This window comes from Zonotrichia leucophrys, chromosome 22 (assembly GCF_028769735.1).
Source record: "Zonotrichia leucophrys gambelii isolate GWCS_2022_RI chromosome 22, RI_Zleu_2.0, whole genome shotgun sequence".
NCBI classification, from domain to species: Eukaryota; Metazoa; Chordata; class Aves; order Passeriformes; family Passerellidae; genus Zonotrichia; species Zonotrichia leucophrys.
In genome coordinates, this window is record NC_088191.1 from 3,460,325 (window position 1) to 3,488,249 (window position 27,925).

The 27,925-nt window shown below is 58.1% G+C and overlaps 1 protein-coding gene across 1 annotated transcript in view; it reads right to left on the reverse strand.

Moving 5' to 3' along the window:
* The window catches only part of GFRA2 (GDNF family receptor alpha 2), a 34,018-nt gene extending 19,745 nt beyond the window's left edge, over positions 1 to 14,273 (reverse strand). Inside the window, exons 1-3 of the mRNA XM_064731275.1 lie at positions 13,953 to 14,273; positions 6,180 to 6,482; positions 477 to 560 (exon numbers count right to left, since the gene is read on the reverse strand). Coding sequence (XP_064587345.1) covers positions 477 to 560; positions 6,180 to 6,482; positions 13,953 to 13,992 — 427 coding nt within the window. The 5' untranslated portion in view covers positions 13,993 to 14,273. The remainder of the gene's footprint in view (positions 1 to 476; positions 561 to 6,179; positions 6,483 to 13,952) is intronic.
* Positions 14,274 to 27,925: the final 13,652 nt, after the last annotated feature.

Below are 27,925 nucleotides of genomic sequence, written 5' to 3' on the forward strand. Positions count from 1 at the left end.
ACCCCAAAAATGCATCAAAATTATGCTTAGGACGCCAAATTTGGAGGGAAAAGAAGGGGAGGAGAGGCTGGAGGAGCAAAGGCTGAGGACAACACAAATTCAGGGAATCCCAGGAATTCCACATTTTCCAGCCATTTTATAAAAACCCAAACTGGAACGAACTCCTGGGATGACCCTCCAATAAATCAACACCAGGATCTGGTTTGGAGGGACCCCAGAATGAATAAACACCAGGATCTGTTTTGGGAAGACCCTACAATAAATAAATACTGGAGGCAAAGATCTAAAACCCTAAAACCCAACCTGGGATGATCAGAAACAGAAAGAACCACCCCAAAAATGATGCTCAGGAGCCCAAATTTGTGGGGAAGAGAAGGGGAGGAGCAAAGGATGAGGGAGGCCAGGGATGGAGGATTCCCCTGGCTGGGAGCAGCTCTGTGCTCGAGGCAGGAGATAAAACACGGAGCTTTTATTACCTGAGAAAATTGAAGCGAGTCTGAATATATCAGAGAGACGAGAGGTGACCGGCTCGTACGGGGAGGCTTCATAAAACTCCTCTCCTTTGGCAAGGAAAAAAAAAAAAAAGGAGAAAAAAAGCAAATTAAAGCTTGTGGTGAATAATTTCAGGCAGTTCCAGGCACAGGCACCACCCTGGTTCAGAGAGGGAAAAGCAAAAAGGGTTCCAGGCACTGGGATTTAAGGGAGAAGGGATTTGGGAGAGATTCTGGGAGTTTTGGTTGTGGTGGTGGGCAAACCCAAAGGATTCCAGGAGTGGAGGGAATTGGGGTTGGGATATGCCAGGGGGTGGGTACTGAGTTCAAGGCTGGAAGTTTTGGGGTCCCCACTCGGCTCTGGGTTCTTTGGTTGTGACAAATTCCCCTAAAAACACCTAAAAAAAAACTCAAAAAAAAACCCAAAAAAAAAACCAAAAAAAAAACCAAAAACCTGTTCTCAGCTCTGGGTTCTTTTATTGCTACAAATTCCCCTAAAAACACCTAAAAACCCCTAAAAGCCTGTTCTCAACTCTAGGTTCTTTTATTGCTACAAAATCCCCTAAAACCACCTACAACACCCTAAAAACCTTTAAAAAACCCCTAAAAGCCTATTCTCAACTCTGGGTTCTTTTATTGTGACAAATTCCCTTAAAAACCTAAAAAACCCTAAAAGCCTGTTCTCAACTCTGCGTTCTTTTATTGTACAAATTCCCCTAAGAATGAAATTCAGGAATCCCCTGTGTGGAAATCCAGGTGGGGAGCAAAGCAGGAGGGTTTGCTCTGAGCCTGGTGACATTCCCAGGAAAGTTGTGAGGGAAATTGCAAAATCTGGGAGGGAAATCCCAAAATTTGGGAGGGAAAGACCCCGTTGGGATGCTGGGCTGGGTTGTCCCTGTCCCCAGGGCAATGGGATTTGGGGACAACACCCCAAGGGCGGCTCCTGATCATCACTGGGAATGGAAACAGGATCGAAATCCTGCTCCTCAGCCACATTCCCAGGAAATTTGGGAGGGAACTGGGATGTCCCTGTTCCCTGAAGGTTCCCAGTGCTGCTCTTGGGGCAACGGGATTTGGGGACAATGCCCCAAGGGCCGCTCCTGAGCATCACCAGGAATGGGAACAGGATCCAAATCCTGCTCCAGGCCATTCCCAGGAAATCTGGGAGGGAAAGACCCCACTTGGGATGTCCCTGTTCTCTTTGGGTTCCCAGCACTGCTCTCAGGGTGATAGGATTTGAGAACAACACCCCAAGGGCAGCTCTTGATCCTCACTGGGAATGGGAACAGGATCCAAACCCACTCCAGACCATTCCCAGGAAATTTGGGAGGGAAATGGGAGAATTTGGGAGGAACTGGGACGTCCCTGCTCCCTGTGGGTTACCACCGCTGGTCTCAGGGTGATGGAATTTGGGGACAACACCCCAAGGGTGGCTCTGGCTCCTCCAGGTCCTCACTGGGAATGGGAACAGGATCCAAACCCGCTCCAGACCATTCCTGGAAATCTGGAAGGGAAATTTGGGAGGGAACTGGGATGTCCCTGCTCCCTGCAGGTTCCCAGCGATGTCACCGCTGCTTGGGGGGATGAAATTTGGGGACAACACTCTAGACCAAGGGCCGCCTCCTGATCTCACCAGAATGGGAACAGGATCCAAATCCTGCTCCTTGGCCCCATTCCTGGGAAATTTGGGAAGGAAATGAAATTTGGGAAGGAACTGGGATGTCCCTGTTCCCCACGGGCTCCCTCGGGGTGATGGAATTTGGGGACAGCACCCAAGGGGCAGGTTCTGATCCTCCCCAGGAATGGGAACAGGGTCCAAACCCGCTCCAGACCATTCCTGGAAATCTGGGAGGGAAATTTGGGAGGGAACTGGGATGTCCCTGCTCCCTGCAGGTTCCCAGCGATGTCACCGCTGCTCTGGGGGTGATGAAATTTGGGGACAACACTCTGAGAGCAGCTCCGGCCCTTCCTGATCCTCACCCAGAATGGGAACAGGATCCAAATCCTGCTCCTTGGCCCCATTCCTGGGAAATTTGGGAAGGAAATTTGGGAAGGAACTGTCCGAAGGAACTGGGTTCCCAGTTCCCACGGCTCTCGGAGTGATGAAATTTGGGGACAGACACCTAAAGGCAGGCTCCTGATCCTCCCCAGAATGGGAACAGGGTCCAAACCCTCTCCAGGCCATTCCTGGAAATACTGGGAAGGAAATTTGGGAAGGAACTGGGATGTCCCTGTTCCTGCAGTTCAGCGATGTCACCTGCGGGGTGATGAAATTTGGGGACAACACCCAAGGGCAGGTCCTGTCCTCCAGACCTCATGGAATGGGAACAGGGTCCAAACCCGCTCCAGACCATTCCTGGAAATCTGGAAGGGAAATTTGGGAGGGAACTGGGATGTCCCTGCTCCCTGCAGGTTCCCAGCGATGTCACCGCTGCTCTGGGGATGATGAAATTTGGGGACAACGCCCCGAGGGCTCCCCCTGATCCTCCCCAGGAACGGGATCGGGATCCAAACCCGCTCCCGGCCATTCCCTCTCCCCTCCCCGCCTCTCCCGCTCGAACCCAGCGCGTTCCGGCGGCCCCGCCAACTCCAGCGCTGCCATAAATAATTAAACACCCGCTTGACTCCTGCTGCTCGCCGGGGAAATTACCGAGCATTACCGGGGCCCCGGACCTGCCTGGAGCCGCAATTAACCCCCGGGAAGGAGGCTGGAGCCTCCCTAATAGCAGGGAGAGCTCGGAGGGGAGGAGGGGAACCCCAAAATCTCCGCTAAAAACCACAAATTTGCCTTTGAGCGCCGTAAAGGATCGCCACAAAGCTTCTGTCTCTTCAAACCTCGGTTTAATCGCTGCTCTTCCCTCCTCCTCCTCCTCCTCCAGGTGCAATTCCCATCCCAATTCCCTCATTCATTCCCAAAAAAAACCCCAGGAAGCTGCTCAATGAGGGCAGCTAATGAGAGGGAGAAAACAATTAAGGCTTAATTCCTGCTCTGGGCCGGGTTTGGGGCCCTGATTCCTGCGCTGACCCAGATTTGAAGGGAATTTCACCCAAGGGGGCCCTGGGCTCGGGTACGGCTCCCTCACATTCTCTGGAAGAGTTTTCCCATCCTCTGGAATAGATTTTCCGCCCTCTGGAAGAGTTTTCCCAGTTTTCCCACCCTCTGGATGAGTTTTCCCACCCTCTGGAACAGATTTTCCACCCTCTGGAAGAATTTTTCTGGTTTTCCCATCCTCTGGAAGAGCTTTTCCAGTTTTCCCACCCTCTGGAAGAGATTTTCCACCCTTTGGAAGAGTTTTCCCATCCTCTGGAAGATTTTTCTCGCATCCTTGGGTACAACTCCTCCATCCTCAGCTCCAGCTTTCCCACAACTTTCCCACAGAATTCCAGAATTCCCAGCCTGATCTGGGCTGGAAAAAGCCTTAAAAATCTCATCCCAATCCCTCTCCCACGGGCAGGGAGCTCTGCCACCAGCCCAGGGGATTTGGGCACAAACACGGGTGGGTTTGGGGGCTGAGGCTGAGGTGTCTGTCTGGATTCCCTGGGGTTTTAATCTGAATTTCCCAGGAGTTTCACCTGAATTTCCTGGGGTGCCCATTCCTCTTTTCTGGGCTGTTCATCTGCCCTACCTGAGCTGCTCCCCTGGGGTTTTAATTTTAATTTCTTGGGATTTTCACCTGAATTTCCTGGGGTGCCCATTTTTCCTCCCTGGGCTCCACATCTGTTCTATCTAGAGATAGCGACCCCCTCCCCATCACCCCAGAGCACTCCACTGGGGTCTCCCCCACCCCAAAACTCTCCTTTGGGGTCTCCCCATCCCCCCAGGGTGCTTCTTTAGGGTCTCTGGGTTCTTTTATTGCCACCACGCTGATCCATTGGAGTCTCCCCATTGCCGTCACCCCAAGATGGGCTCTCTCCCACCCCAAAACGCTCCTTTAGGGTCTCCCCATCACCCTATGCTGATCCATTGGGATCTTCCCATTCCTCCCACCCCAAGACACTCCTTTGGGAACCCCTCATCCCAAAACTCTCCTTGAGGGTCTCCCCATCACTCCAGGGCACTTCTTTGGCATCTCCCCATCATCCCACGCTGATCCATTGGGGTCTCCCCCTTCCTATCACCCCCAGGGCACTCCTTTGGGGTCTTCCTATCCCCATCACCCCAGGGTGATCCATTGGGGTTTCTCCATCACCCCAAAATGCTCCTTTGGGGTCTCCCCATCCCCATCACCCCAGGGTGATCCTTTAGGGATCCTTCTCCCCCTCTCCATCATCCCACGCCAATCCATTGGAGTCTCCCCATTCCCATCACCCCAGGGTGATCCATTGGGGTGTCCCCCACCCCAAGATGCTCCTTTGGGATCTCCCCCACCCCAAAACGCTCCTCTGGGGCTTCCCCATCACACCCAGGGCACTCCTTTGGGGTCTCCTCATCCCCATCACCCCGCACTGATCCATTTGAGGTCTCCCTCACCCCAAAACACTTCTTTGGGATCTCCCCACCCCAAACCGCTCCTTTGGGTTCTCCTCCACCCCAAAACTCTCCTTTGGGGTCTCCTCATCACTCCAGGGTCTCCTTTACTCTCCAGAACTCTCCTTTAGGCTCTCCCCATCACCCCATGCCGATCCATTGGAGTTTCCCCATTCCCACCATCCCAAGATGCTCCTTTGGGATCTCCCCATAATCCCACGCTGATCCATTGGAGTCTCCCCATCCCTATCACCCCAAAATGCTCCTTTGGGGTCCCCCCATCCCCATCACCCCCAGGGCACTCCTGGGGGATCTCCCCATCATCCCACGCTGATCCATTGGAGTCTCCCCATTCCCATCACCCCAAAACGCTCCTTTAGGGTCTCCCCATCACCTCACGCTGGTCCATTGGAGTCTCCCCATTCCCATCACCCCAGGTGATCCCTTAGGGTGTCCTCATGCCCATCCCCAACCCCACCACCCCAGGGTGATCCATTGGGGTGTCCCCCACCCCAAAACGCTCGTTTGGGGTCTCTCCCACCCCAAAACGCTCCTCTGGGGCTTCCCCATCACACCAGGGTGCTCCTTTAGGGTCTCCCCACCCCAGGGCACTCCTTTGGGGTCTCCTCATCCCCATCACCCCGCACTGATCCATTTGAGGTCTCCCTCACCCCAAAACACTTCATTGGGATCTCCCCACCCCAAACCGCTCTTTTGGGTTCTCCTCCACCCCAAAACTCTCCTTTGGGGTCTCCTCATCACTCCAGGGTCTCCTTTACTCTCCAGAACTCTCCTTTAGGGTCTCCCCATCACCCCATGCCGATCCATTGGAGTTTCCCCATTCCCACCACCCCAAGATGCTCCTTTGGGATCTCCCCCACCCCAAGGTGCTCCTTTAGGATCTCCCCATAATCCCACGCTGATCCATTGGAGTCTCCCCATCCCTATCACCCCAAAATGCTCCTTTGGGGTCCCCCCATCCCCACCAACCCCAGGGCACTCCTTTAGGGTCTCCCCATCATCCCATGCCGATCCATTGGAGTTTCCCCATTCCCACCACCCCAAGATGCTCCTGTGGGATCTCCCCATCCCCACCACCCTGGGGCGTTCCTTTGAGGTCTCCCCACCCCAAAACTCTCCTTTGGGATCTCGCCATCACCCCATGCTGATCCATTGGGCTCTCCCCCCCACCCCAAACCCCTCCTTTACCCCCTCCATACCTTCGGCCAGCCCCAGGTGGATGCTCCAGTAGATCTGCAGGCACTGCAGCTCCTTCTTCATGCCCCTCTTGCAGCGGCAGCGCTCCAGGGGGCTCTCCTGCAGCACGCCCAGGGCCAGCTGGCACTCGCGGTTGGCCAGCAGCGTGTTCCGGTCGCGCCCGGCCAGGCACTGCCGCAGGGTCCGGTACCGCGAGCTGCAGCCCGGGTCGGCCGCGCACAGCTCGGTGGCTCGAACGCAGTCCATGGGCACGGGGGGCACGGGGGGCGCGGGGGGCGGCCCGGCCAGAGAGCGCAGCATCTCATCTGGGACAGGGAGGGAGAGGAGGGCACGGTTAGGGAGGAAGGCGAGCATTGAAATGAAGGAGAGCCCCAGATAGGCTAAATGGGGACACCAGGAGGGAAAATGGGTGAGAAATTCAGATTGAAAGCCCAGGGAATTCAGATTTAAACCCCAGGAAATTCAGATAAAAACCCCAGAAAATTCAGGTGAAAATTCCAGGAAATTAAGATTAAAAACCCCAGGAAATTCAAGTTAAAACCCCAGATGAAAATTCCAGGAAGTTCAGGTTAAAACCCCCAGGAAATTCAGATTGAAATCCCCAGGAAGTTCAGGTTAAAACCCCCAGGAAGTTCATATGGAACTCCCAGGTGAGCACCCCAGATAGGGCAGATCGGGACCCCGGGAGGGAAAATGGGCAGGAAATTCAGATTAAAACCCCAGATGAAAGTTCCAGGAAGTTCAGGTTAAAACCACCAGGAAATTCAGATTAACACTTTAGGGACTTCAGATTAAAACCCCCAGGGAAATTCAGATTAAAACCCCCTGGGAATTCACATTAAAACCCCCCAGGAAATTCAGGTTAAAACCCCCAGGTGAGCAGCCCAGCTCCGTGAGGGAGGGAATTGATAGGGAGGAAGGTTCCGAAGGAGTCCCCCGGATAGGGCAGATGGGGACGCCCGAGAAGGAAAATGAGCAGGGAATTCAGATTAAAAACCCAGGAAATTCAGATTAAAAGCCCAGATGAAAACCCCAAGGAATTTCAGATTAAAACATCGGGAAAGGAAAGGGGGGAAAGGAAAGGGAGGAAAGGGATTCCTCTCTGGGAGGGTCTGGGATGGAGTTCCCAGAGGAGCTCTGGCTGCCTCATCCCTGGAAGTGCCCGAGGCCACCTTGGCCTGGAGCAATTCCAGGGACGTCCCTGCTGCCCCCCGGCCGAGATTCCCAAAAAATGGGAAACTGGGAAAAACTGGTGGCGGTGGGAAGGCGCGGGGTTAACCCCACACCTCAGCTGGGGGATCTGATGTTCCCTGTTCCATCCAGAGGGATCGATGACCCCGATCCATTCCCGGATCGCATTCCCGGAGCTCACTGGAGCCCAGGAAGCAGCGGCTCCATCCCGAGCCCCTGCGCACGCCCTGCCTTTGGCTGCTTATCGCTCTCAGCCACATCACGGGATTTTTAGGGCATCTGACTCATGGATTTTGGAGCCTTGGCAGGGCCGCGGGGCCCCTCCAGCCCGTCCTGCAGCACTTCCAGGGAAGCGGAACGGGAATCTCCTGCTCCCCCCGCAGCCGAGATTGCCCGGCGGGGATGGGAAGGTGCAGGGTTAACCCCACACCTGGGCTGCGGGATCTGATGTTCCTTGCTCGATCCGAAGGGATCGATGACCCCGATCCGTTCCTGGATCGGGTTCCCGGAGCTCTCCGGAGCCAGGGGAGCAGCGGCTCCATCCCGACTCCCGAGCCTGCCTTTGGCTGCTCATCCTTCCCAACCCCGTCACGGGATTTTTAGGGCATCTGACTCATGGATTTCGGAGCCTTGGCAGGGCCGCGGGGCCCCTCCAGCCCGTCCTGCAGCACTTCCAGGGAAGTGGAACGGGAATCTCCTGCTCCCCCCGCAGCCGAGATTGCCTGGAAGGTGCGGGGTTAACCTCACACTTTATCTGGGGGATCTGATGTTCCTTGTTCCATCCTAAGGGATCGATGACCCCGATCCATTCCCGGATCGTGTTCCCAGGGAGCAGCGGCTCCATCCCGACTCCCGAGCCTGCCTTTGGCTGCTCATCCTTCCCATCCCCGTCACGGGATTTTTAGGGCATCTGACTCATGGATTTCGGAGCCTTGGCAGGGCCGCGGGGCAGCTGCGGCTCCCAACAGGCGCTTCCCCTCCCGGGGTGGCACCGGGCCAGCCCGGCCTGCTCCTGTCCCTGTCGCTGTCCCTGTCCCCGCTCGGACCCTGCCCCCGCATTCTCACAGCTCCCCCGCCATCCCCAGCATTTCCGCATCTGCTTTTTGGAAATATCGCTGCTAAATCCGGCCCAGGCTCAGCCTGGCTCGTCCCCTCTCGGGGGAGCTGGGGACAGGCAGCGCTGGTGTCCCCCCGTCCCCAGGGTGATGGGGACAGGACCCGCTGTCACACCCGGCCCTTCCTCCACCCTCCAGCTCCGAGGAAAGCCTTGGAGCAGGGAAAAATGGGAATGGCAGGACCTGGAGGGGACCCTGGGCTGCTCCGGGCGGAGATGGGGAGGGGACCCCTCCTCTGTGCCAGCCTGACCGGCTCCTGTCGCTGTCACTGTCACTGTCCCCCTCGGACCCTGACCCACATTCCCACAGCCATCCCCAGCATTTCCGCACCTGCTTTTCCCCCTAGAAATAAAATATCGCTGCTAAATCCGGCCCAGGCAAAGCCTGGCTCGTCCCCTCTCGGGTGAGTTGGGGACAGGCAGCGCTGGTCACCCCCTGTCCCCAGGGTGATGGGGACAGGACCCGCTGTCACACCCGGCCCTTCCTCCACCCTCCAGCTCCAAGGAAAGCCCTGGAGCAGGGAAAAATGGGAATGGCAGGACCTGGAGGGGACTCTGGAGGAGGGGACCCCTCTCTGTGCCCGCCCCGGTGCCCCCCGAGGGTGGCGGGCACGGGTGACCCCCCGTCCCTGTCCCCTCCCGCCTGGCACCGCGGGCAGCCCCTTCCCAGCGCGGGTCTGGCAGGGGGACAGTGACACCTACAGGAACGCGACAGGGGCCACCCGCGTGTCCCCCCCGGCGGGCGGGGCCTGTCCCCTGACACCCCCGGGGCTGGGCACGGGGCCCTCCCTCGGGAGTGGCGGGCACTGCAGCGGGTCCCCAAAACCAGAGCGGGTCCCCAAAACTGGAGCGGGTCCCTGGGCACCGGAGAGGGTCCCCGGGCACTGGAGCGGGTCCTGAGCGGGTCCCTGGCACTGGAGTGGGTTCCCAAAACCGGAGCTGGTTCCTGGCTCTGGAGAGGGTCCCCGGGCACTGGAGCGGGTCCCCAAAACCGGAGCGGGTCCCTGGCACTGCGGCAGATCCCTGGGCACCGGAGTGGGCACTGCAGCAGGTCCCCGGCACTGGAGCGGTTCCTGGCACTGGATCTGGTCCCTGGGCACTGGAGCAGGTCCCCAAAACCAGAGCGGGTCCCTGGGCACTGGGGAGGGTCCCTGGCACCGGAGCAGGTCCCTGGCTCTCGAGAGGGTCCCTGGGCACCAGAGCAGGTTCCTGGCACCAGAGCGGGCACTGGAGCGGGTTCCCGGCACTGACGTGGGCACCACAGCGGGTCCCTGGTACTAGAGCGGGTCTCCAGGCAGCTCTGCCCACCTCGGGGGCCTCTGAGGAGGGGCAGGAGCAGGGTGGGCAGTGCCCAGGTGGGCACAGCTCCGCTGGCTGTGGTCACTCCCAGGAACAGATCCCACAAATCCCACAGGTCTGGTCGATGTCCCCAGATGGACCCTGCTGGGTTCTGACAGGTCTGGAGCCCCAAAAGCCACCTTAGATCCAGGCTGGAGCAGCAGATTCCCCTCGGGAAGGCCAGGCCAGGCCAGGCCAGGCAGGATTGTATTCCACACAGGATCCATGGAGGGACTGGAGGATAAACAGGACCCCAAGCGCTGATCCGGGGGCTGGGAATGTCGGAGCCTCCCCACACACCATGGATGGTGCCTTTGGGATGATGCCTTGGGACTCTGCGCCTTCCCACACCAGGAAATCCCATCCTGAGGCATCCAAAAAATGGGAAACTGGGAAAAAACTGATCCTGCTGCAGCCATGGCCACAGGGAAACAGCTCCAGGGCATTGGAGACATTCCAGAGATCCACCAGGCACAGAGAGCTGTCCCAGAATTCCATGGAGAGCCATTCCAGAGCTCCACTGGGTGTGGAGAGATGTTCCAGAGCTCCATCAGGCACTGAGGCTATTCCAGAATTCCATGGAGAGCAATTCCAGAGCTCCATGGGGTGTGGAAAGCCATCCCACAGCTCCACCAGGTCTGGAGATTCATCCCTCAGCTCCACCGGGCGTGTGGAGCCATTCCAGAAGTCCATGGCCATGGAGAACCATCCCGGAGCTCCACCAGGCGTGGAGAGCTATTCCACAGATCCACTGGGCATGAAGAGCCATTCCTGAGATCTGCTGGGCTTGGAGAACCATTCCAGAGCTCCAGTGGGTGTGAAAAGCCATTCCAGAATTCCAGTGGGTGTAGACAATCATTCCAGAGCTCCAGGGTGTGTGGAGAACCGTTCCAGAGCTCCACTGGACGTGGAGAACCATTCCAGATCTCCACTGGGTGTGAAAAGCCATTCCAGAGCTCCGGTGGGTGTGGAGAAACCTTTCAGAGCTCCAGAGGGTGTGGAGAAACCTTCCAGAGCTCCAGAGGGTGTGGAAAGCCATTCCAGGGCTCCAGTGGGTGTGGAGAACTGTTCCTGAGCTCCACTGGACATGGAGAACCGTTCCAGAGCTCCACTGGGTGTGAAAAGCCATTCCAGAGCTCTGGTGGGTGTGGAGAACCGTTCCAGAGCTCCAGAGGGTGTGGAGAACCGTTCCAGAGATCTGTTGGGCTTGGAGAACCATTCCAGAACTCCAATGGGTGTGCAAAGCCATTCCAGGGCTCCGGTGGGTGTGGAGAACTGTTCCAGAGCTCCACCAGACATGGAGAACCGTTCCAGAGCTCCAGTGGATGTGGAAAAGCCATTCCTGAGCTCCACCAGACATGGAGAACCGTTCCAGAGCTCCACCACGTTCCAACCTCTCCCAGCTCAGCTCCAGCTCCAACTCCCACTTCTCCAGAAGCCTCTCCCCCACAAATCCCCTCCTCCAGCCGCGTTCCTGTCCCCGTGGGCAGGGCAGGGCCACATCCTCGCCCTGGCACCAGCTGGAACATCCTCGGGTGCCCTCCCGGTGCCAGCTGGGATGGGTTGGGAACCCCACAAGAAATCCACGCTTGGGGAACAGCAGGGATGAGGGGTGGGGGCGAGCTGGCCCAAATCCTCCTGGTTTTTGCCATTTTCCCCACTTTTTTGCAGGGATCGGGGTCCTGCCACCCCCTCAGCGGCACTGGTGGAGCCGGGAGCGGGAAGGGCGGGCACAGCCCTTTGTGCTGCCCCCAAATCCCGCAGGATTGGGGCTTTTCCCAGCCTGGCCACTTTCCCTGGAACCCCCCGCTCCTCATTCCCACCGAGGAGTTTGGGTGGAGGGGGAAACTGAGGAGGGGGATGATGATTTTCTATTCCCCAACAACCAAAACCCCTCCCGGCAGAGCCGAACTCCCGGCGCTGAAACATCTGCAGAGAATTCCCGGCTAATCCTCGGCAGGCTCGGGAGCACAGCGAGGCTTTGCACAAGGCTCTGGCCTCTTTTCCTGCCGCTCCTCCCGGCTCCAGCCGCCTCTTCCCCAGCTCTAATCCATGTTCTCCTGCTCTGCTGCTGCCCGAGAGCTCCGGACACTCGGCAGCTTTACAGGGAAATGTTTCTCCTGGCCAGGATCACGCTGGAACGAGCAGATTCCCAGCCAGGACCAGGCAGGGATTTTGTGGCTTCCCGGGAATGATCCTGGCTGGGAAGAGCTGGATCTCCAGGATCCTCAGAGCAAGGCCACCCCATCCCTTAATCTGGGGGTGCAGGGTCCCTGCTGGGTGTCCCCAGAGCCTTGAGGACACCCAGAAATGGGGGACAGGGTTCTGCTTCGATGCCAGCCCCACAGAATGATCCCGGCTGGGAAGAGCTGGATGTTCCCTGCTCCAGGATCTTCAGGATCACCATGGTCACCCCATCCCCGGATCTGGGGGTGCTCAGGATCCTCAGAACCTTGGGGACACCCAGGGATGTGGGAAGGACACCCAGAAATGGGGAGCAGGGTCCTGCTTTGATGCCAACCCCGCAGAATCTGGGAAGAGCTGGGTGTTCCCTGCTCCAGGACCCTCAGGATCACCGTGGTCACCCCATTCCTGGATCTGGGGGTGCAGGAACCTGGGGTCCCCAGAACCTTGGGGACACCCAGGGATGTGGGAAGGACACCCAGAAATGGGGAGCAGGGTCCTGCTTAGATGCCAACCCCGCAGAATGATTCTGGCTGGGCAGAGCTGGATGTTCCCTGCTCCAGGATCATCAGCATGAAGCCACACCGTGGTCACGGATCTGGGGGTGCAGGGTCCTTGCTCGGGGTCCCCAGAGCCTTGGGGGAACCCGGGGATGTGGGGGGGACACCCAGAAATGGGGGGCAGATCCTGCTTCACTGCCAGCCCCGCTGTGAGGGCGGGTGGGTCCTGCTTTGGATGCCTGAGGTGGGGCACCTCTGTCCCTCTGGGGGTCCCTGTGCCCCAGATTTTCCCCTGAGCCATCCAGCTGTGCCCAGACACATGTCCAGCTGTGCAGCTGTGCCCCCAGCCAGGCTGGAGCACTGTCCCCTCCTCTGCACTGGGGTGTCCCCACTCGTGTCCCCCCAGTGTCCCTTTCTCTGTGTCTGAGGGCTCCCCCCGAGCCCCCCGACCCCGGCACCCCCCGGGCAGGGGCTCCCCCAAGCCAGGGCTGGGTTCCCGCTCCCCAAAGGTTTGGGGGGCGCCCCTCCATGGCTGGGAGCCGGGCACAGCCCGAGCCCCCCGTTCCACCGGGACCCCGAGCCCCACGGAACGAGGCTGTGCCAACCTTCACGTGTCCCCCAGCGGCCTCCTGTCCCTGTCCCTTGTCCCCTGTGCCTGTCCCCGAGCCCAGGCTGGCTCCGCGAAGTTCTCCGGGCGCTGCAGCGAGCCGGGATCGCATCCCCGGCAGCCGCGGGGCTGCGGGAACCGGGAACGGCCCCGGGAGCGGCTCCGGGATCGCGGCACGCCCGAACCCCCAACATCGCCCCTTTCCTTTCATTTTCACCCCAAAAACAGGGCGGTCTGCGGGTTCTCCCCTTCCCAGCGGCGGCTGCCGGGGATCGGGAGCGATCTCCAGGCACAAAGCTCCGAGCAGAGCCCAGCCCGCGGCTCCGGCGCGATCCGGGCACAGGGACGGCGATTCCCCCACGCAGGAACCGGAGCCACGAGCCCAACTTTGCCCGCTGAGTGTCCACCCCGCGTTCCCAAGCTCTGGAATGATCATGGGGAGGATGGAGGGCAGCGAGAGGGGGAGAAGCGGAGATCGCCGCCGAAACGCAGATCCTGGTTCGCCAAGGGGAGCGGGGATGGGAGACGGGCAGGGCTGGGCTGCGGGGCGATCCTGCCCGCTCCGGCCCCGAGGGGGCGGCTGGGCTGGTGTCCCCCGTGTCCCCAGCGTCCCCTGAGCCCCCCGAGTGTCCCCTGCATCCCCCTCCCCGTTCCAAGTTGCCGGGGAATGGGGGATGAAGTTGAACCCCTCTCTCTGGTGCCGCAGCGCCGGTGCCAGCTCGGAGGGGCTCGCCCCCCGCCCCAGCCCCTCGCCCATGGGTTGGGGACGCGCCACCTCGGGCAGGCGACAGCCGCCGCCACCACCCCGCCCCCGGCACCCCCGCCGGGGCCACTCACTCACCTACGAGGAGGACGATGCAGAAGGCGTTTGCCAGGATCATGGTAGGAAATCCACGCGCTCCTCCACGTGTGCGAAAAAATTATGTTAAAAAAAATCAGGCAAAAAAAAAAAAATAAAAGGGGGGGGGGGGGGGAGGTAAGAAAAAATATGAATAATTCCCAAGGCGGTCAGGTAGATCCCAAATCCGAAGCGGAGGGAAGGAAGGGGGGATGCTCCGCCCGGCCGGAGCCGGGTCCTCAGCCGCTCGCCGCCTCCCGCATCCCCGGCGGGCTCCGCTGCGCGCTCCGGGCTCCGCCGGGCTCCCGCCGGCTTCTGCCGAGCTCCGGCTGCCGGGGAGGGGGCGCGGCGAGGGGCGGCTGCGCTCCGCCGAGCCCCGGCGAAGGGGCAGAGCCGGCGGGGCCGCCGTCCCCTCCCCGCCCCTCCGCCGGGGCCGCCCTTCCGCCCGGGGCGGGGGTCGGGGGGGGCTCGGTGCGGGGCTGTGCTCGTTATCCTCCGTCCCCGGGTCCCCATCCATCCGTCCCCGGGTCCCCATCCATCCATCCATCCATCCGTCCGTCCCTCCATCCCGGGATGCACCTGCCCGGCCCCTCCGGGGACCCCCGCGGCTCCCGCGATGCCGCAGAGCCCAAGGCGAGACCCCCCCAGCCCTCCCCAAATTCCACCCCCTGGACCCCCGAGCTGCTTCTGCCGAGGGGGGGAGAGGAGGGGACACCCGGGGGGCGACAGGGACAAGGTGCCACATCCCTGGGTGGGTGATAATCACAGGGGTGGCAGAGGGACACTGGGACAAGGTGGCACATCCCTGGGTGGGTGACAACAGTGGGAATGGGAGAGGGACACCAGGGGGCTGCAGGGACAAGGTGCCATATCCCTGGATGGGTGACAGCCATGAGAATGGCAGAGGGACACTGGGACAAGGTGCCACATCCCTGGGTGGGTGACAGCCATGGGGGTGGCAGGGACAAGGTGCCACATCCATGGATGGGTGGCAGCCATGGGAATGGGGAAGGGGGGACGCTGAGGGGTGGGGAAGGGTCCCTGGGTGGGGGATGACCTTGGGAACGGGAAATGGGGACACCCTGGCGGTGGCAGAAGGACACTGGGGGGCTGCAGGGACAAGGTGCCACATTCCTGAGTGGGTGGGTGACAAGGGGACAAGGTGCCACCCGGTGTCAAGGGTACCCCACCCAAAAGGGGCACCCAGCAGGTGCTGTGCCCTCCCCACTGCAGGGGTTTTGGGGGGTCACACCTCCAACCCAGGGAACCCCAAATTCCTGTGGGACACTCCCAGCACTGTCCATCCTTCCCAGTGCCCGACCCCTCTGCCCCACACTGGGAGTGGGATTGGGGTCACCAACCCCTGCAGGGCCACAGTGCAGCCTTCCTCCTCCTCATCCTCATCCTCCCCCAGCCCCAGCACACACCCAGAGAGCCCCAAATTCCCGTGGGACACTCCTGGCATTGCTCTTCCCAGTGTCCAACCCCTCTGCCCCACACCGGGAGTGGGAATGGGGTCACCACCTCCTGCAGGGCCATGGTGCAGCCTTCCTCATCCTCCTCATCCTCATCCCCCAGCCCCAGCAGGGTGCTGGAACCTCTCACCCCACCCCTGATTTGAGGTCAGGCCCCTCCAAGCCCCAAGGATGAAGATCCCACCCTGGGAAGCAGGAATGAGGAGGAGGAGGAGGAGGATGCTCCACTGGGCTCACCCCGATGAAGGCCCTGGGCAGCAGGAGTGGAGGGGGTCCCAGTGCTGGAGGTGTCCCCGTTCCCCAGCAGTGACCAGGACATTTCTCACTTGGGTTACTCTGGGTGTTCCCCCCGCAGCTGGATTTTCCCAAATCCATTCCCGGCACACAGATCCCGCTGCTCTTCCTCCCCTTCCTGCTCCGATGGGATCCCAGCAGCGGGAGCTGCTTCAGGCCATGGCCGGGTCCCTCTGCCTCTCCCTCAGGAGGGCAAACTCCTGCTCATTCCCTGCCTGGAACCTTGGATAAATCCTGCCTGGATCCCTGGATAAATCCCACCTGGTTAATTCCTGCCTGGATCCCTGGAAAAATCCCACATGGATAATTCCTGCCTGGATCCCTGGAAAAAAATCCCCCATGGATCCCTGAAAAAATCCTGCCTGGGTAAATCCTGCACGGATCCCTGGATAAATCCCACCTGGTTAATTCCTGCCTGGATCCCTGGATAAATCTCACCTGGATCCCTGGGTAAATCCCACCTGGTTAATTCATGTCTGGATAATTCCTGCCTGTATCCCTGGATAAATCCCACCTGGATCCCTGGGTAACACCTTCCTGAATAATTCCTGCCTGGATCCCCAGCTAAATCCTGCCTGGATCCCTGGAAAAATCCCACATGGATAATTCATGTCTGGATAATTCCTGCCTGGATCCCTGGGAAAATCTCACATGGATAAATCATGCCTGGATAATTCCTGGATAAATCCTGCCTGGTTAATTCATGCCTGGATAACACCCTCCTGAATAATTCCTGCCTGGATCCCTGTGTAAATCCCACCTGGATCCCTGGTTAATTCATGTCTGGATAATTCCTGTCTGGATCCATGGATAACACCTGTCTGGATAATTCCCACCTGGATCCCTGGCTAAATCCCACCTGGGTAATTCCTGCCTGGATCCCTGGAAAAATCCCACATTAATAAATCGTGCTTGGATAACTCCTGGACAATTCCTGGATAAATCCCACCTGGTTAATTCATGTCTGGATAATTCCTGTCTGGATCCATGGATAACACCTGTCTGGATAATTCCCACCTGGATCCCTGGCTAAATCCCACCTGGATAATTCCCACCTGGATCCCTGGCTAAATCCCACCTGGATAATTCCTGCCTGGATCCCTGGTTCCAGGGCTGGGATCCAGTGGGGAAACACCCCCTCTAATTAGCTGAGTGCGTTAATTAGCTCAGGGTGGCATCGGGGTTACGGATCGTGTGGGGTCAATCCCAGAGTGTTCAACTGGCAGCTCCCCAGCCTCTCATTTGGGGAGAGGCCAAATTTATTCCATTTATTAAAAATTAAATTTATTTATTCCAGCCCAATTTACAGCCTGGGAGCTCCCCATATTGGAGGCAGCACCTTGCAGCTCATTGTCCCTGTGCCCCACAGTTCATTGTCCCTGTGCCCCACATTTCATTGTCCCTCTGCCCCACAGTTCATTGTCCCTCTGCCCCACAGCTCATTGTCCCTGTGCCCCACATTTCATTGTCCCTGTGCCCCACAGCTCATTGTCCCTCTGCCCCACATTTCACTGTCCCTGTGCCCCACAGTTCATTGTCCCTGTGCCCCACAGTTCATTGTCCCTCTGCCCCACAGTTCATTGTCCCTGTGCCCCACAGTTCATTGTCCCTGTGCCCCACAGCTCATTGTCCCTGTGCCCCACAGTTCATTGTCCCTGTGCCCCACAGTTCATTGTCCCTGTGCCCCACAGCTCATTGTCCCTCTGCCCCACAGTTCATTGTCCCTCTGCCCCACAGCTCATTGTCCCTGTGCCCCACATTTCATTGTCCCTCTGCCCCACAGCTCATTGTCCCTGTGCCCCACAGCTCATTGTCCTTGTGCCCCACATTTCACTGTCCCTGTGCCCCACATTTCATTGTCCCTCTGCCCCACAGTTCGTTTTCCCTCTGCCCCACATTTCATTGTCCCTCCTCATGCCGGGTTTTGGGGAAGGGGAGCTCGGATTCTCCCATATCAGTGGCAGGAGGGGACACGCCGGGGACACGCAGGGGACACGCAGGGGACAGTCCCTGCTCGGCCATCCCTGCACAAAGGGGGCTCTGTCTGGAGCTGCCCAGAGGGAAAAGGAGGCTCGGAGGGGTGAGGGTGGGATGCAGATCCGGCTTTTGGGATCGGAGCAGACCGGCAAGGCCTCACCGTGGTGGAGGCCAGGAACGAGCACCGATAGAAATACTCAGGTCTGGAAGGGGAGAAAAAATAAAACCCACCAAAAAAAAAAAACTGCAAAAAACCTCTAAAAACACAAGAAACTCCACAACTTTATTCCCATCATTTGTGGGGTGACGAGGTTAATCAGCAAAGCCGATTATAGGGAGGCAGCTCCAGTGCTCCCAGTGCTCCCAGTTCCTCCAGCAGCATCATGATGGCTTGCTGCTCTCTCCCAGTTCCAGAGGATCCCGATGGCTCCAGAGGATCCCGGCGGTTCCAGCGTCCCCTGGGGATGCAGAGCCCTCCTTGGCTTTGTTCCCGCTCCGGAGTTGATCGATGGGACCGGCGGATCCCTCCCTCCCTTTAAGCCCCATTAATATGGGTGGGATTTGCTCACCCTCCCGGCTCCGGGCTTTAATTCCGCCGAGCGTTATCACATTAATGGGAGTCAAGGTTGTTACCGTGATGGATTAGGCATTAGCGGTGTAATCCCTGGGGACGGAGCCGCTCTCCCCGCCCGCTCCTCATCCTAAAAACGCCGGGAGGAGCCTCAGCAGCTCGGGTGTGTCCTCCGAGGGGACACCTGGGTGACGAGAGGGGACATCCGCACCTGGACGCTGCTTCCCTTTCTGCCGAGTCCTGGCTCTGCTCTGAAATGCCCCATTTCGGGTGCCTGCAGCAACCTGAGCCCCAAAATTCGGTTTTTAGGGTGTCAGGGATGGCTGGAAGGCGGGACCTCACCTCTGCTCCCAGCCCCAGCGCTCCTGAATGCCAGCGATGGAGCAGCAGTGAGGCATCACCTCCCTGAGCCCGGTTTGAGGCCGGGAATTCCCAAATCGGGGCTTTCCCCTTCCCTGGATGCGCACCAAACTGATTAAATCTTCCAGCTCCCAAACTCTGGAATCCTGCCCGTCACAGATCCCCAGATTGCTTTGCTTGGAAGGGACCCTGAAGCCACCCAGAGCCACCTCCCACCATCCGTGCCATGGGCATCACCTCCCTGAGCCCAGTTTGAGGCTGGGAATGCCCAAATCGGGGCTTTTCCCCTCCCGGTTTGAGCACCGAACTGAGCCCCTCTGATTAATTCCTCTGATTAATTCCTCCAATAAATCCTCAGATTAATTTCCCTCCCCAAACTCTGGAATCCCACCCATTACAGACCCCCAGCCCGCTTTGCTTGCAAGGGACCCTAAAGCCACCAGTGCCACCTCCCACCATCCCAGCTCGCTCCGAGCCCGGCCTGGAATTCATTTCCTGCCCTTGCCGATGTGACTCTGATTTTTTATCTATTTTTTATTATTTTTCACTCGGGGCAAGGTTTGCCCCCAGCCCGGGCAGCGCGGCGGGTTCAGTGCGGGCACAAGGACACCCTCGGGGACATTCCGCGTCCTTCCCTCTTCCCAGAGCCGGGAAAGCCCTTCATCCTCATCCTCATCCGCATCCTCATCCGCATCCTCGCTCTGCCCCGGGGCCGGCCGGGGCTCGCTGCTCCCGAACCCGCGGGGCTCAGCCCAGCCTGGCCCGGCCTCTCGCCCTTCCCGCAGGGAATTCCTCGGGAATGGCGTTCCCAGGGCTGCTGCTGACAGTGCCCACGGGCCACGGGAGTCCTTGGAGCACCCCGACGCTGATGGGCCCCGACAGCTCCACGCAAAGCTCAGGCTATTTTTGCCCTCGCTGCTGTTGCCGAGCTGATTTTGCCTCTTTAACCTCCGCCGGGAAATCCGAGCCCTTCCCTGCTGCTTCCTGACGGATTGGGAGGCACGGGGAGAAATGGCAGCTCCTCCTGGCACCGGGTTTTTGGGAGTTTCAGGTGACCTGAAAATGGCAGGAGGGCCTGTTTGGGGACAGACCCAGTGCCACCATGAATGCCATGGCTACTCCCTCCTGTCACAGAATTTTTGGGAATTTGAGGTAACTTGGACATGGTAGGTGGCCCTGTGAGGGGACAGACCCAGTGCCACCATAGATGCCACAGCCACCAGTGGAAGCTCTCAGTGAATTTTTGGGAGCTCACAGTGACCTGCACCCAGCAGAGCCACCACTGGTGGCCCTGTGAGGGGACAGACCCAGTGCCACCATGAATGCCATGGCTACTCCCTCCTGTCACAGATTTTTGGGAATTTGAGGTGACCTGGACATGGCAGGTGGCCCAGTTGGGGACAGACCCAGTGCCACCATGGATGTCACAGCCAGGCCCTGCTGTCACCAAATTTTTGGGAGATCTCCATGACCTGCATGTGGCAGAGCCACAATGCTGGTGGCATCCCAGTGCCACCATGGATGCTGCAGCCACCCCCACCTGTCACCGAATTTTTGGGAGTTTGAGGCAGGGATCCCATCCCAACTCCATCCTGAGCCTTTTCTGAGGCAGGGATCCCATCCCAGCTCCCGCCCATCCCCATTTTCAGCAGGAGATGGAGGCCAAGAAGAAGAAGAAGAAAGGCTGGACACGCCCAGATCCCTCCATCTTGTCCCCTGAACCCCCATACCAAAACCCCCCAAAAAAATCTATTTTCCACCCTGGGATAACTTCACTAATATTCTACTTAAACTGTTGTGGCTTGCAGATCCTCATATAAGGTTGGTAATTTTTTCCATAGGTCATAATCAAAGTCACAGGGGTCTTGAGCTCTGTGCCCCCATTCTAAAATCCCCCAAAAATCTATTTTTCACCCTGTGATAACTTCACTAATATTCTACTTAAACTGTCATGCTTGCAGATCCTCATACCAGGTTGGTAATTTTTTCCATGGGTCATAATCAAAGTCTCAGGGGTCTTGGGCTCGGTGCCGGGGTCTCTGAGCCCCCTGGCAGGGGTCAGCGCTGCTCAGGACAGACAGAGGGTTGTCCTGGGTCCTGACAGGTCCAGCCTGGCCTTGGACACTTCCAGGGATGGGGCAGCCCTGGCTGTTCTGGGAATTCCATCCCAGCACCCTCACAGGGAAGGATTTCTAACACCGAATTCCCATTTTTCATGGCGTGGGGATCCTCTCCTGTTCCCCCAAGGAATGAGGAGTCATCCACTCCAGCCTCCTCTGCTGATGCACAGGATTTCAGTGTTTTTCCAGACGTTTCCCAGTCCTGCTGTTCCCCTGGAGCCGTGGAGGCTCGGGGAGCACCAGCCAAGGAGCCACGTCCAGGCCAGCACTGCTGCAATTACTCATTTACCATCCCGGGAGTGCCTGGAAATCTCATTCCCGGGAATGGGGGGCGGGAGCGGCCGCCCGGCCCGGCCCCAGCTCTCGGCCAAACTCGATTTGCTGCATTCCCTGCCCGGGAGTGCGTGAGGAGGGAGCCGGCCCCGCTCCGGCTGCTCCCGCGGCATTCCCGAGCCTCGGCGAGGGCGGCTTCTCCCTGCGCTGGGTGTCCTGCCCTGTGCCCTCATCCAATGGGTACAATTCCCTTTGTCACCATCCCATGGAAACAATTCCTTGTTCCCTCATCCCATGGGAACAATTCCCTTTGTCACCATCCCATGGAAACAATTCCTTGTTCCCTCATCCAATGGGAACAACTCCCTTTGTCACCATCCCTGTGCCCTCCATCCCATGGGAACAATTCCCTGTATCCTCCATCCCTGTATCCTCCATCCCTGTGTCCTTCATCCAAGGAGAACAATTCCTTGTGCCCTTCATCTGATGGGAACAATTCCCTGTGCCTCCATCCAATGGAAACAATTCCCTTTGTCACCATTCCTGTGCCCTTCATCCCATGGGAACAATTCCCTGTGCCTCCATCCCATGGGAAAAATTCCCTGCACCCTCATCCCATGGGAACAATTCCCTTCATCTCCATCCCTGTGCCCTCATCCAATGGGAACAATTCCCTTTGTCACCCTTCCCTTCATCCAATGGGAATAATTCCCTGTGCCCTTCATCTTATGGGAACAATTCCCTGTGCCCTCATCCAATGGGAATGATTCCCTGTGCCCTTATCTGATGGGAACAATTCCCTTTGTCACCATCCCTGTGCCCTCATCCAAAGGGAACAATTCCTTCTTTGCCTCCACTCTCGTTCATTCCACCCGATGGAACCATTCCCTTTGCCTCCATCCCTGCTCCCTCCATTTCACGGGAACAATTCCCTCTCCTTTTCCCCATCCCTATTTTCTCCATCCCATGGGAACCATTCCCTTTGTCACCAAACCTGTTCCCTCAATCCAACAGGAACAATTCCCTTTGTCACCATTCCTGTTCCCTCAATCCAATGGGAACCATTCCCTCTCTTTTCCCCCATCCCTGTTTTCTCCATCCAACGGGAACAATTCCCTTTGCCATCATCCCTGTTCCCTCCATCCAATGGGAACAATTCCCTCCGTTTTCCCCCCTCCATCCCATGGGAACACTCTGGTCCCCCACGGAAGATCCCAGCCCATCCCAGCAGTGTCCCGATCCCAAATCCCTGCCATTCCCATGCTGTCCCTCCCAGTGATCCCATCCCGGTGATCCCTGCCCCTCCCAGTAATCTCAGCCCTTCCCGGTGATCCCTCCCAGTGATCCCTGCTTCTCCTGGTGATCCCTGCCCATCCCAGTGATCCCGGTCCCTCCCGGTGATCCCTGCCCATCCCAGTGATCCCTCCTGGTGATCTCTGCCCCTCTTGGTGATCCCTGCTGCTCTGAGTGATCCCCATCCCTCCCAGTGATCCATCCCGGTGATTCCAGCCCCTCCTGATGATCACTCCCAGTGATCCCTCCACCTCCCGGTGATCCCTCCCAGTGATCCTGTCCTGGTGACCCCTCCCGGTGTTCCTGGCCCTTCCCAGTGATCCCTGCTGCTCCCGGTGATCCCTGCCTTCCTGGCAATCCCCTCCCGGTGATCCCCGTCCCTTCCAGTGATCCCTGTCCCTCCCGGTGATCCCTCTTGGTGATCCCTCCCGGTGTTCCCCTCCCGGTGATCCTTGCCATTCCCGATGATCCTTTCCTGGTGATCCCGGTGCTCCCGGTGCTCCCGGCCCCGCTCGCACACCGGGGCAGGGCGAGGATGGGCCGGGATCTGTTCCTTGGCACAGAAAATTCCCGAGCGTTTCCCTCCCGGCGCCGGCGTCTGGCTCAGGTGCCGAGGGCTGGCACGGAAATGTCAGCAGCGATTCGGGGCCGCCGAGGCTGACGGCCGAGAGAGCAGCGGAGGTGACAGCGGCTCCTCGGGGAGGGACCGCGACTGTCCCTGCAACCACCAGCGAGGTGGCACTGCCCTGTGCAGGGCACGGAGAGATCCAAAAATTCACTGACAGGAGGGGGTGGCTGCAGCATCCCTGGTGGCACAGGGTCTGTCCCCAACTGGGGCCATCTGCCATGTGCAGGGTGCCGAGAGCTCCCAAAAATTCACTAAGAGCAAGGGGTGGCTGTGGCATCTATGGTGGCACTGGGTCTGACCCCAACTAGGGCCATCTGCCATGTGCAGGGCGCCGAGAGCTCCAAAAATTCACTGAGAGCAGGGGGTGGCTGTGGCATCCATGGTGGCACTGGGTCTGTCCCCAACTGGGGCCATCTGCCCTGTGCAGGGCACGGAGAGATCCAAAAATGCACTGAGAGCGGGGGATGGCTATGGCATCTATGGTGGCACAGGGTCTGTCCCCAACTGGGGCCACCTGCCATGTGCAGGGTGCCGAGAGCTCCCAAAAATTCACTGAGAGCAGGGGGTGGCTGTGGCATCTATGGTGGCACTGGGATGCCACCAGTGTGGTGGCTCTGCCTTGTGCAGGTCATGGAGAGCTCCCAAAAGTTCTGTGACAGGAGAGAGGTGGCCACAGCATCCCTGGTGGCACAGGGTCTGTCCCCAACTGGGGCCACCCTCAGGTCACAGAGAGCTCCCAAAAATTCACTGAGAGCAGGAGGTGGCTACAGCATCCATGGTGGCACTGGGTCTGTCCCCAACTGGGGCCATCTGCCCTGTGCAGGGCATGGAGAGCTCCAAAAATTCACTGTGGGCGGGGGGTGGCTGCAGCATTCATGGTGGCACTGGGATGCCACCAATGTGGTGGCTCTGCCTTGTGCAGGTCATCTCAAACTCCCAAAAATTCGGTGACAGGAGGGAGTGGCTGCACCATTCATGGTGGCACTGGTTGTGTCCCCAACTAGGGCCATCTGCCATGTGCAGGGCGCCGAGAGCTCCCAAAAATTCACTGAGAGCAGGGGGTGGCTGTGGCATCTATGGTGGCACTGGGATGCCACCAGCATTGTGGCTCTGCCATGTGCAGGTCACCATGAGCTCCCAAAAGTTCAGTGACAGGAGAGAGGTGGCCACAGCATCCCTGGTGGCACAGGGTCTGTCCCCAACTGGGGCCACCCTCAGGTCACAGAGAGCTCCCAAAAATTCACTGAGAGCAGGAGGTGGCTGCAGCATCCATGGTGGCACTGGGATGCCACCAGTGTGGTGGCTCTGCTGTGTGCAGCTCATCTCAAACTCCCAAAAATTCGGTGACAGGAGGGAGTGGCTGCAGCATTCATGGTGGCACTGGGTGTGTCCCCAACTGGGGCCATCTGCCATGTGCAGGGTGCCAAGAGCTCCAAAAATTCACTGAGAGCAGGGGGTGGCTGTGGCACTGGGATGCCACCAGGGTGGTGGCTCTGCTGTGTGCAAGTCACTGTGAGCTCCCAAAATTCACAGACAGGAGGGGGTGGCTGCAGCATCCATGGTGGCACTGGGCCTGTCCCCTCCCAGAGCCACCAGTGTGGTGGCTCTGCCGTGTGCAGCTCATCTCAAACTCCCAAAAATTCGGTGACAGGAGGGAGTGGCTGCACCATTCATGGTGGCACTGGGTGTGTCCCCTTACAGGGCCACCTGCCACGTGCAGGTCACTGTGAGCTCCCAAAAATTCTGTGACAGGAGAGAGGTGGCTGCAGCATCCATGGTGGCACTGGGTGTGTCCCCTCCCAGGGCCACCTTGCCTTGGGAAAGGCTCAAACAGGAGCTGGGATGGGATCCCTGCCTTGGGAAAGGCTCAGGAGGGAGATGCCAGCCTGGGATGAGACATCGGGGGCGTGCAGGGGACAGAACGTGGGAAAACATCGTGGGAGAAGCCACCCAGGAGATGCCACTCAGGAAATGCCACTCAGGAGGTGCCACCCAGGAGATGCCACTCAGGAAATGCCACTCAGGAGATGCCACCCAGGCAATGCCACTCGGGAGATGCCATTTAGGAAATGCCACTTGCGAAAGCCACTTGGGAGGTGCCACTCGGGAAATGCCACCCAGGAGATGCCACCCAGGAGGCGCCACAGCCACTCCCGGCTCTGCTGGCACCGCTCAGCCCCGGGGGCCTTGGCAAGGTCCCCAAATCCCTTTGGCTCTCTGCGCTGTCTCAGCCCTGCAGCCCAGCCTGCTGTGTCAGCAGCGATATTTATTTATTTATAGCTGCAGGAGCAGCTCTGCCGCCATCTGATCCTGACCTGGCACTCTGGGCTCCTCCAGCCCGGCTGCTTTTCCTCCCCAGGCAGCTCCGGGTTCCCATTCCTGCGGCTGGAGCGGCTCTGGAGACGGGAATCCCTCGGGAATTCCTCAGGAATCCCTCGGGAATCCCTCGGGAACACGGGCGGGACCCCGGGGTCGGGGCTCTCCATCTGGGATTTGCTGCTTTCCTTTTCCAGCTTAATTAGGTGTTGGGGAAGATGAAAAGGAATGCCTTATAAACATGATTTTGAGAATGTAGAAACTATAGGCGAGATTGAAATGAAAGCAAGCTTTGAGATCCCTCAGTTACTGAACAACTGGAAAACAATGGTGTGGCTGGCTGAAGGTGATCCCCTTGTGATGGAACAACACCCTCTGCTTGCAGACAGGCCCAAGGGTCAGAGCAGACCCTACAGCTTGGCAGAAGGGGCCCAAAGAGGAGTTTTTAGGGTTTAAAATGTAACAGAGTATGGCAATGTAATGATTCTTATAGGCTGTATGGAAATGCTGTAGGATTTGTATGTCAGACTAGATTGGTTAGTGAGAATCAGAATACTCAGCACAGAAGATGATTTATTGTATTGGAACGGGAACTTCACTCTCTTACCCTTTTGCTCTCTTTCCCTCTCATCCTCTCTCCCCCTCTCCTCTCTCAGCCTGCTCTGAGCTGTGGCTGCAGCTCCCAGCAGGGCCCTGCACCCAGGCCCTTTGCAATAAACCCCAAATTCCACACCCTGGCTTCAGAGATCTCTCATCTCCATCCATCCCTGCCGTGCTGCCCCCAACACTCCTACAATTTGGGATTTTTTGGTGCTGGGAGTCAGGAGGGAGCTGAGGGGGTTCAGCAGCTCTGCCAACCCTGCACGACTCCGTCCCCAGTTAAAACAGGGCCAGCACAAGCTGGGTTATGGGGAAAATGGGATTTAATGAAGCTGATTTAATTAAAACCCAGCATAGGTTGGGTTATGGGGAAAATGGGATTTAAAGAGGCTGATCCCATCCCCAGCATGGGCACGGAGTGGGGCTGCTCCATCCTCTTCCTCAGGGAGGAAATTCTCATGGCTGGGGTGGTTTTCCTGCCCCTTAGGCCATTCCCAAGGGAAAAGAATCCATGGGGAAAATCACAAGCATGGGCATGCTCCAAGAGCCCAAGGAATCCATCCACACCTCCATCCTCATCCCAAATCCTTCCCCATTCCCGTCTCCATCTGAGGCACCGGGCAGGGAATCCCTGCTGGAGAAACCTTGGAAAATTCCTTCCTTTCCACGTCCTCATAGGTGGGAAAATTCACATCTTCCTGCCAAAGCCCTGAGGAATATTCCAGGAGGGCAGGATAAGAATATTCCAAATTATCCAAACCCTGTGGAAAAAGCAGATCCTGCAGCTCAAAGCCAGTCTCCCTTGGGAATGAAATTTCAAGCACCACCCAAAAACCAAACCTGTCTTTTCCAGGAAACCTTTTCCAAAGGAAAATTTGGGAGTTGATTTATAATTAAAAAAAAAATAAATACAAATAAGGACAGCAAATTCCCTGCTGCCTGTGGATCCCAGGATAGAAATTCCATTGGAACCGGAATCCAGGCACGGCCCTGCTGCCCTCACGCCCTCACCAGCCCAGGGGGAGCGGGGTGGGATTGATTAGAAAAGCCAGAGCAGCTTAATTGAGCTTCCCGAGGCTGCTGCAGGCACAAATTGGATGTGCCCGGCTCCGAATGCACCGATCCCGGCTCCTCCTGCGCATACGGGAGATTCATTTAGGCAGCTGCCAATTAACTCAGGGCATCTCATTAGCGCCCTGGCGTTGATTGGCCTGCAGGGCTCCCCCTGGAGCCGCGGGAATGAGCCTGGGATGGGTTTGGATCCTGCAGCTCCGAGCATGTCCAGGGGTTGGGATGGACAGGGCCGGAGTCTCCTCTCTCGGTTCTTGTGGGATCGGGGAATTCTGCAGGTTGGGAAAAATCAGATCCAACCACTCATCCCTGATTCCTTCCACCTCTTCCTCCCTTCCTTCCTTCCTTCCTTCCTTCCTTCCTTCCTTCCTTCCTTCCTTCCTTCCTTCCTTCCTTCCTTCCTTCCTTCCTTCCTTCCTTCCTTCCTTCCTTCCTTCCTTCCTTCCTTCCTTGCCACTTCCTTCCTTCCTTCCTTCCTTCCGCCACTTCCTTCCTTCCTTCCTTCCCCTTCCTTCTGCCACTTCCTCCTTCCTTCCGCCACTTCCTTCCTTCCTTCCTTCCTTCCGCCACTTCCTTCCTTCCGCCACTTCCTTCCTTCCGCCACTTCCTTCCGCCACTTCCTTCCTCCTTCCTTCCTTCCTTCCTTCCTTCCTTCCTTCCTCTCCTTTCCTTCTTTCCTTCCTTCTCCTTCCTTCCTTCCCCTTCCTTCCTTCCTTCCTTCCTTCCTTCCTTCCTCCTCTCCCGCACTTCTTCCTTCCGCCACTTCCTTCCATCGCCACTTCCTCCTTCCTTCCGCCACTTCCTTCCTCCTTCCGCCACTTCTTCCCCACTTCCTTCCGCCATTTCTTTCTTCCTTCCTTCCTTCCTTCCTTCCTTCCTTCCTTCCTTCCTTCCTTCCTTCCTTCCTTCCTTCCTTCCTTCCGTCCCTTCCTTCCTTCCTTCCTTCCTTCCTTCCTTCCTTCCTTCCTTCCTTCCTTCCTTCCTTCCTTCCTTCCTTC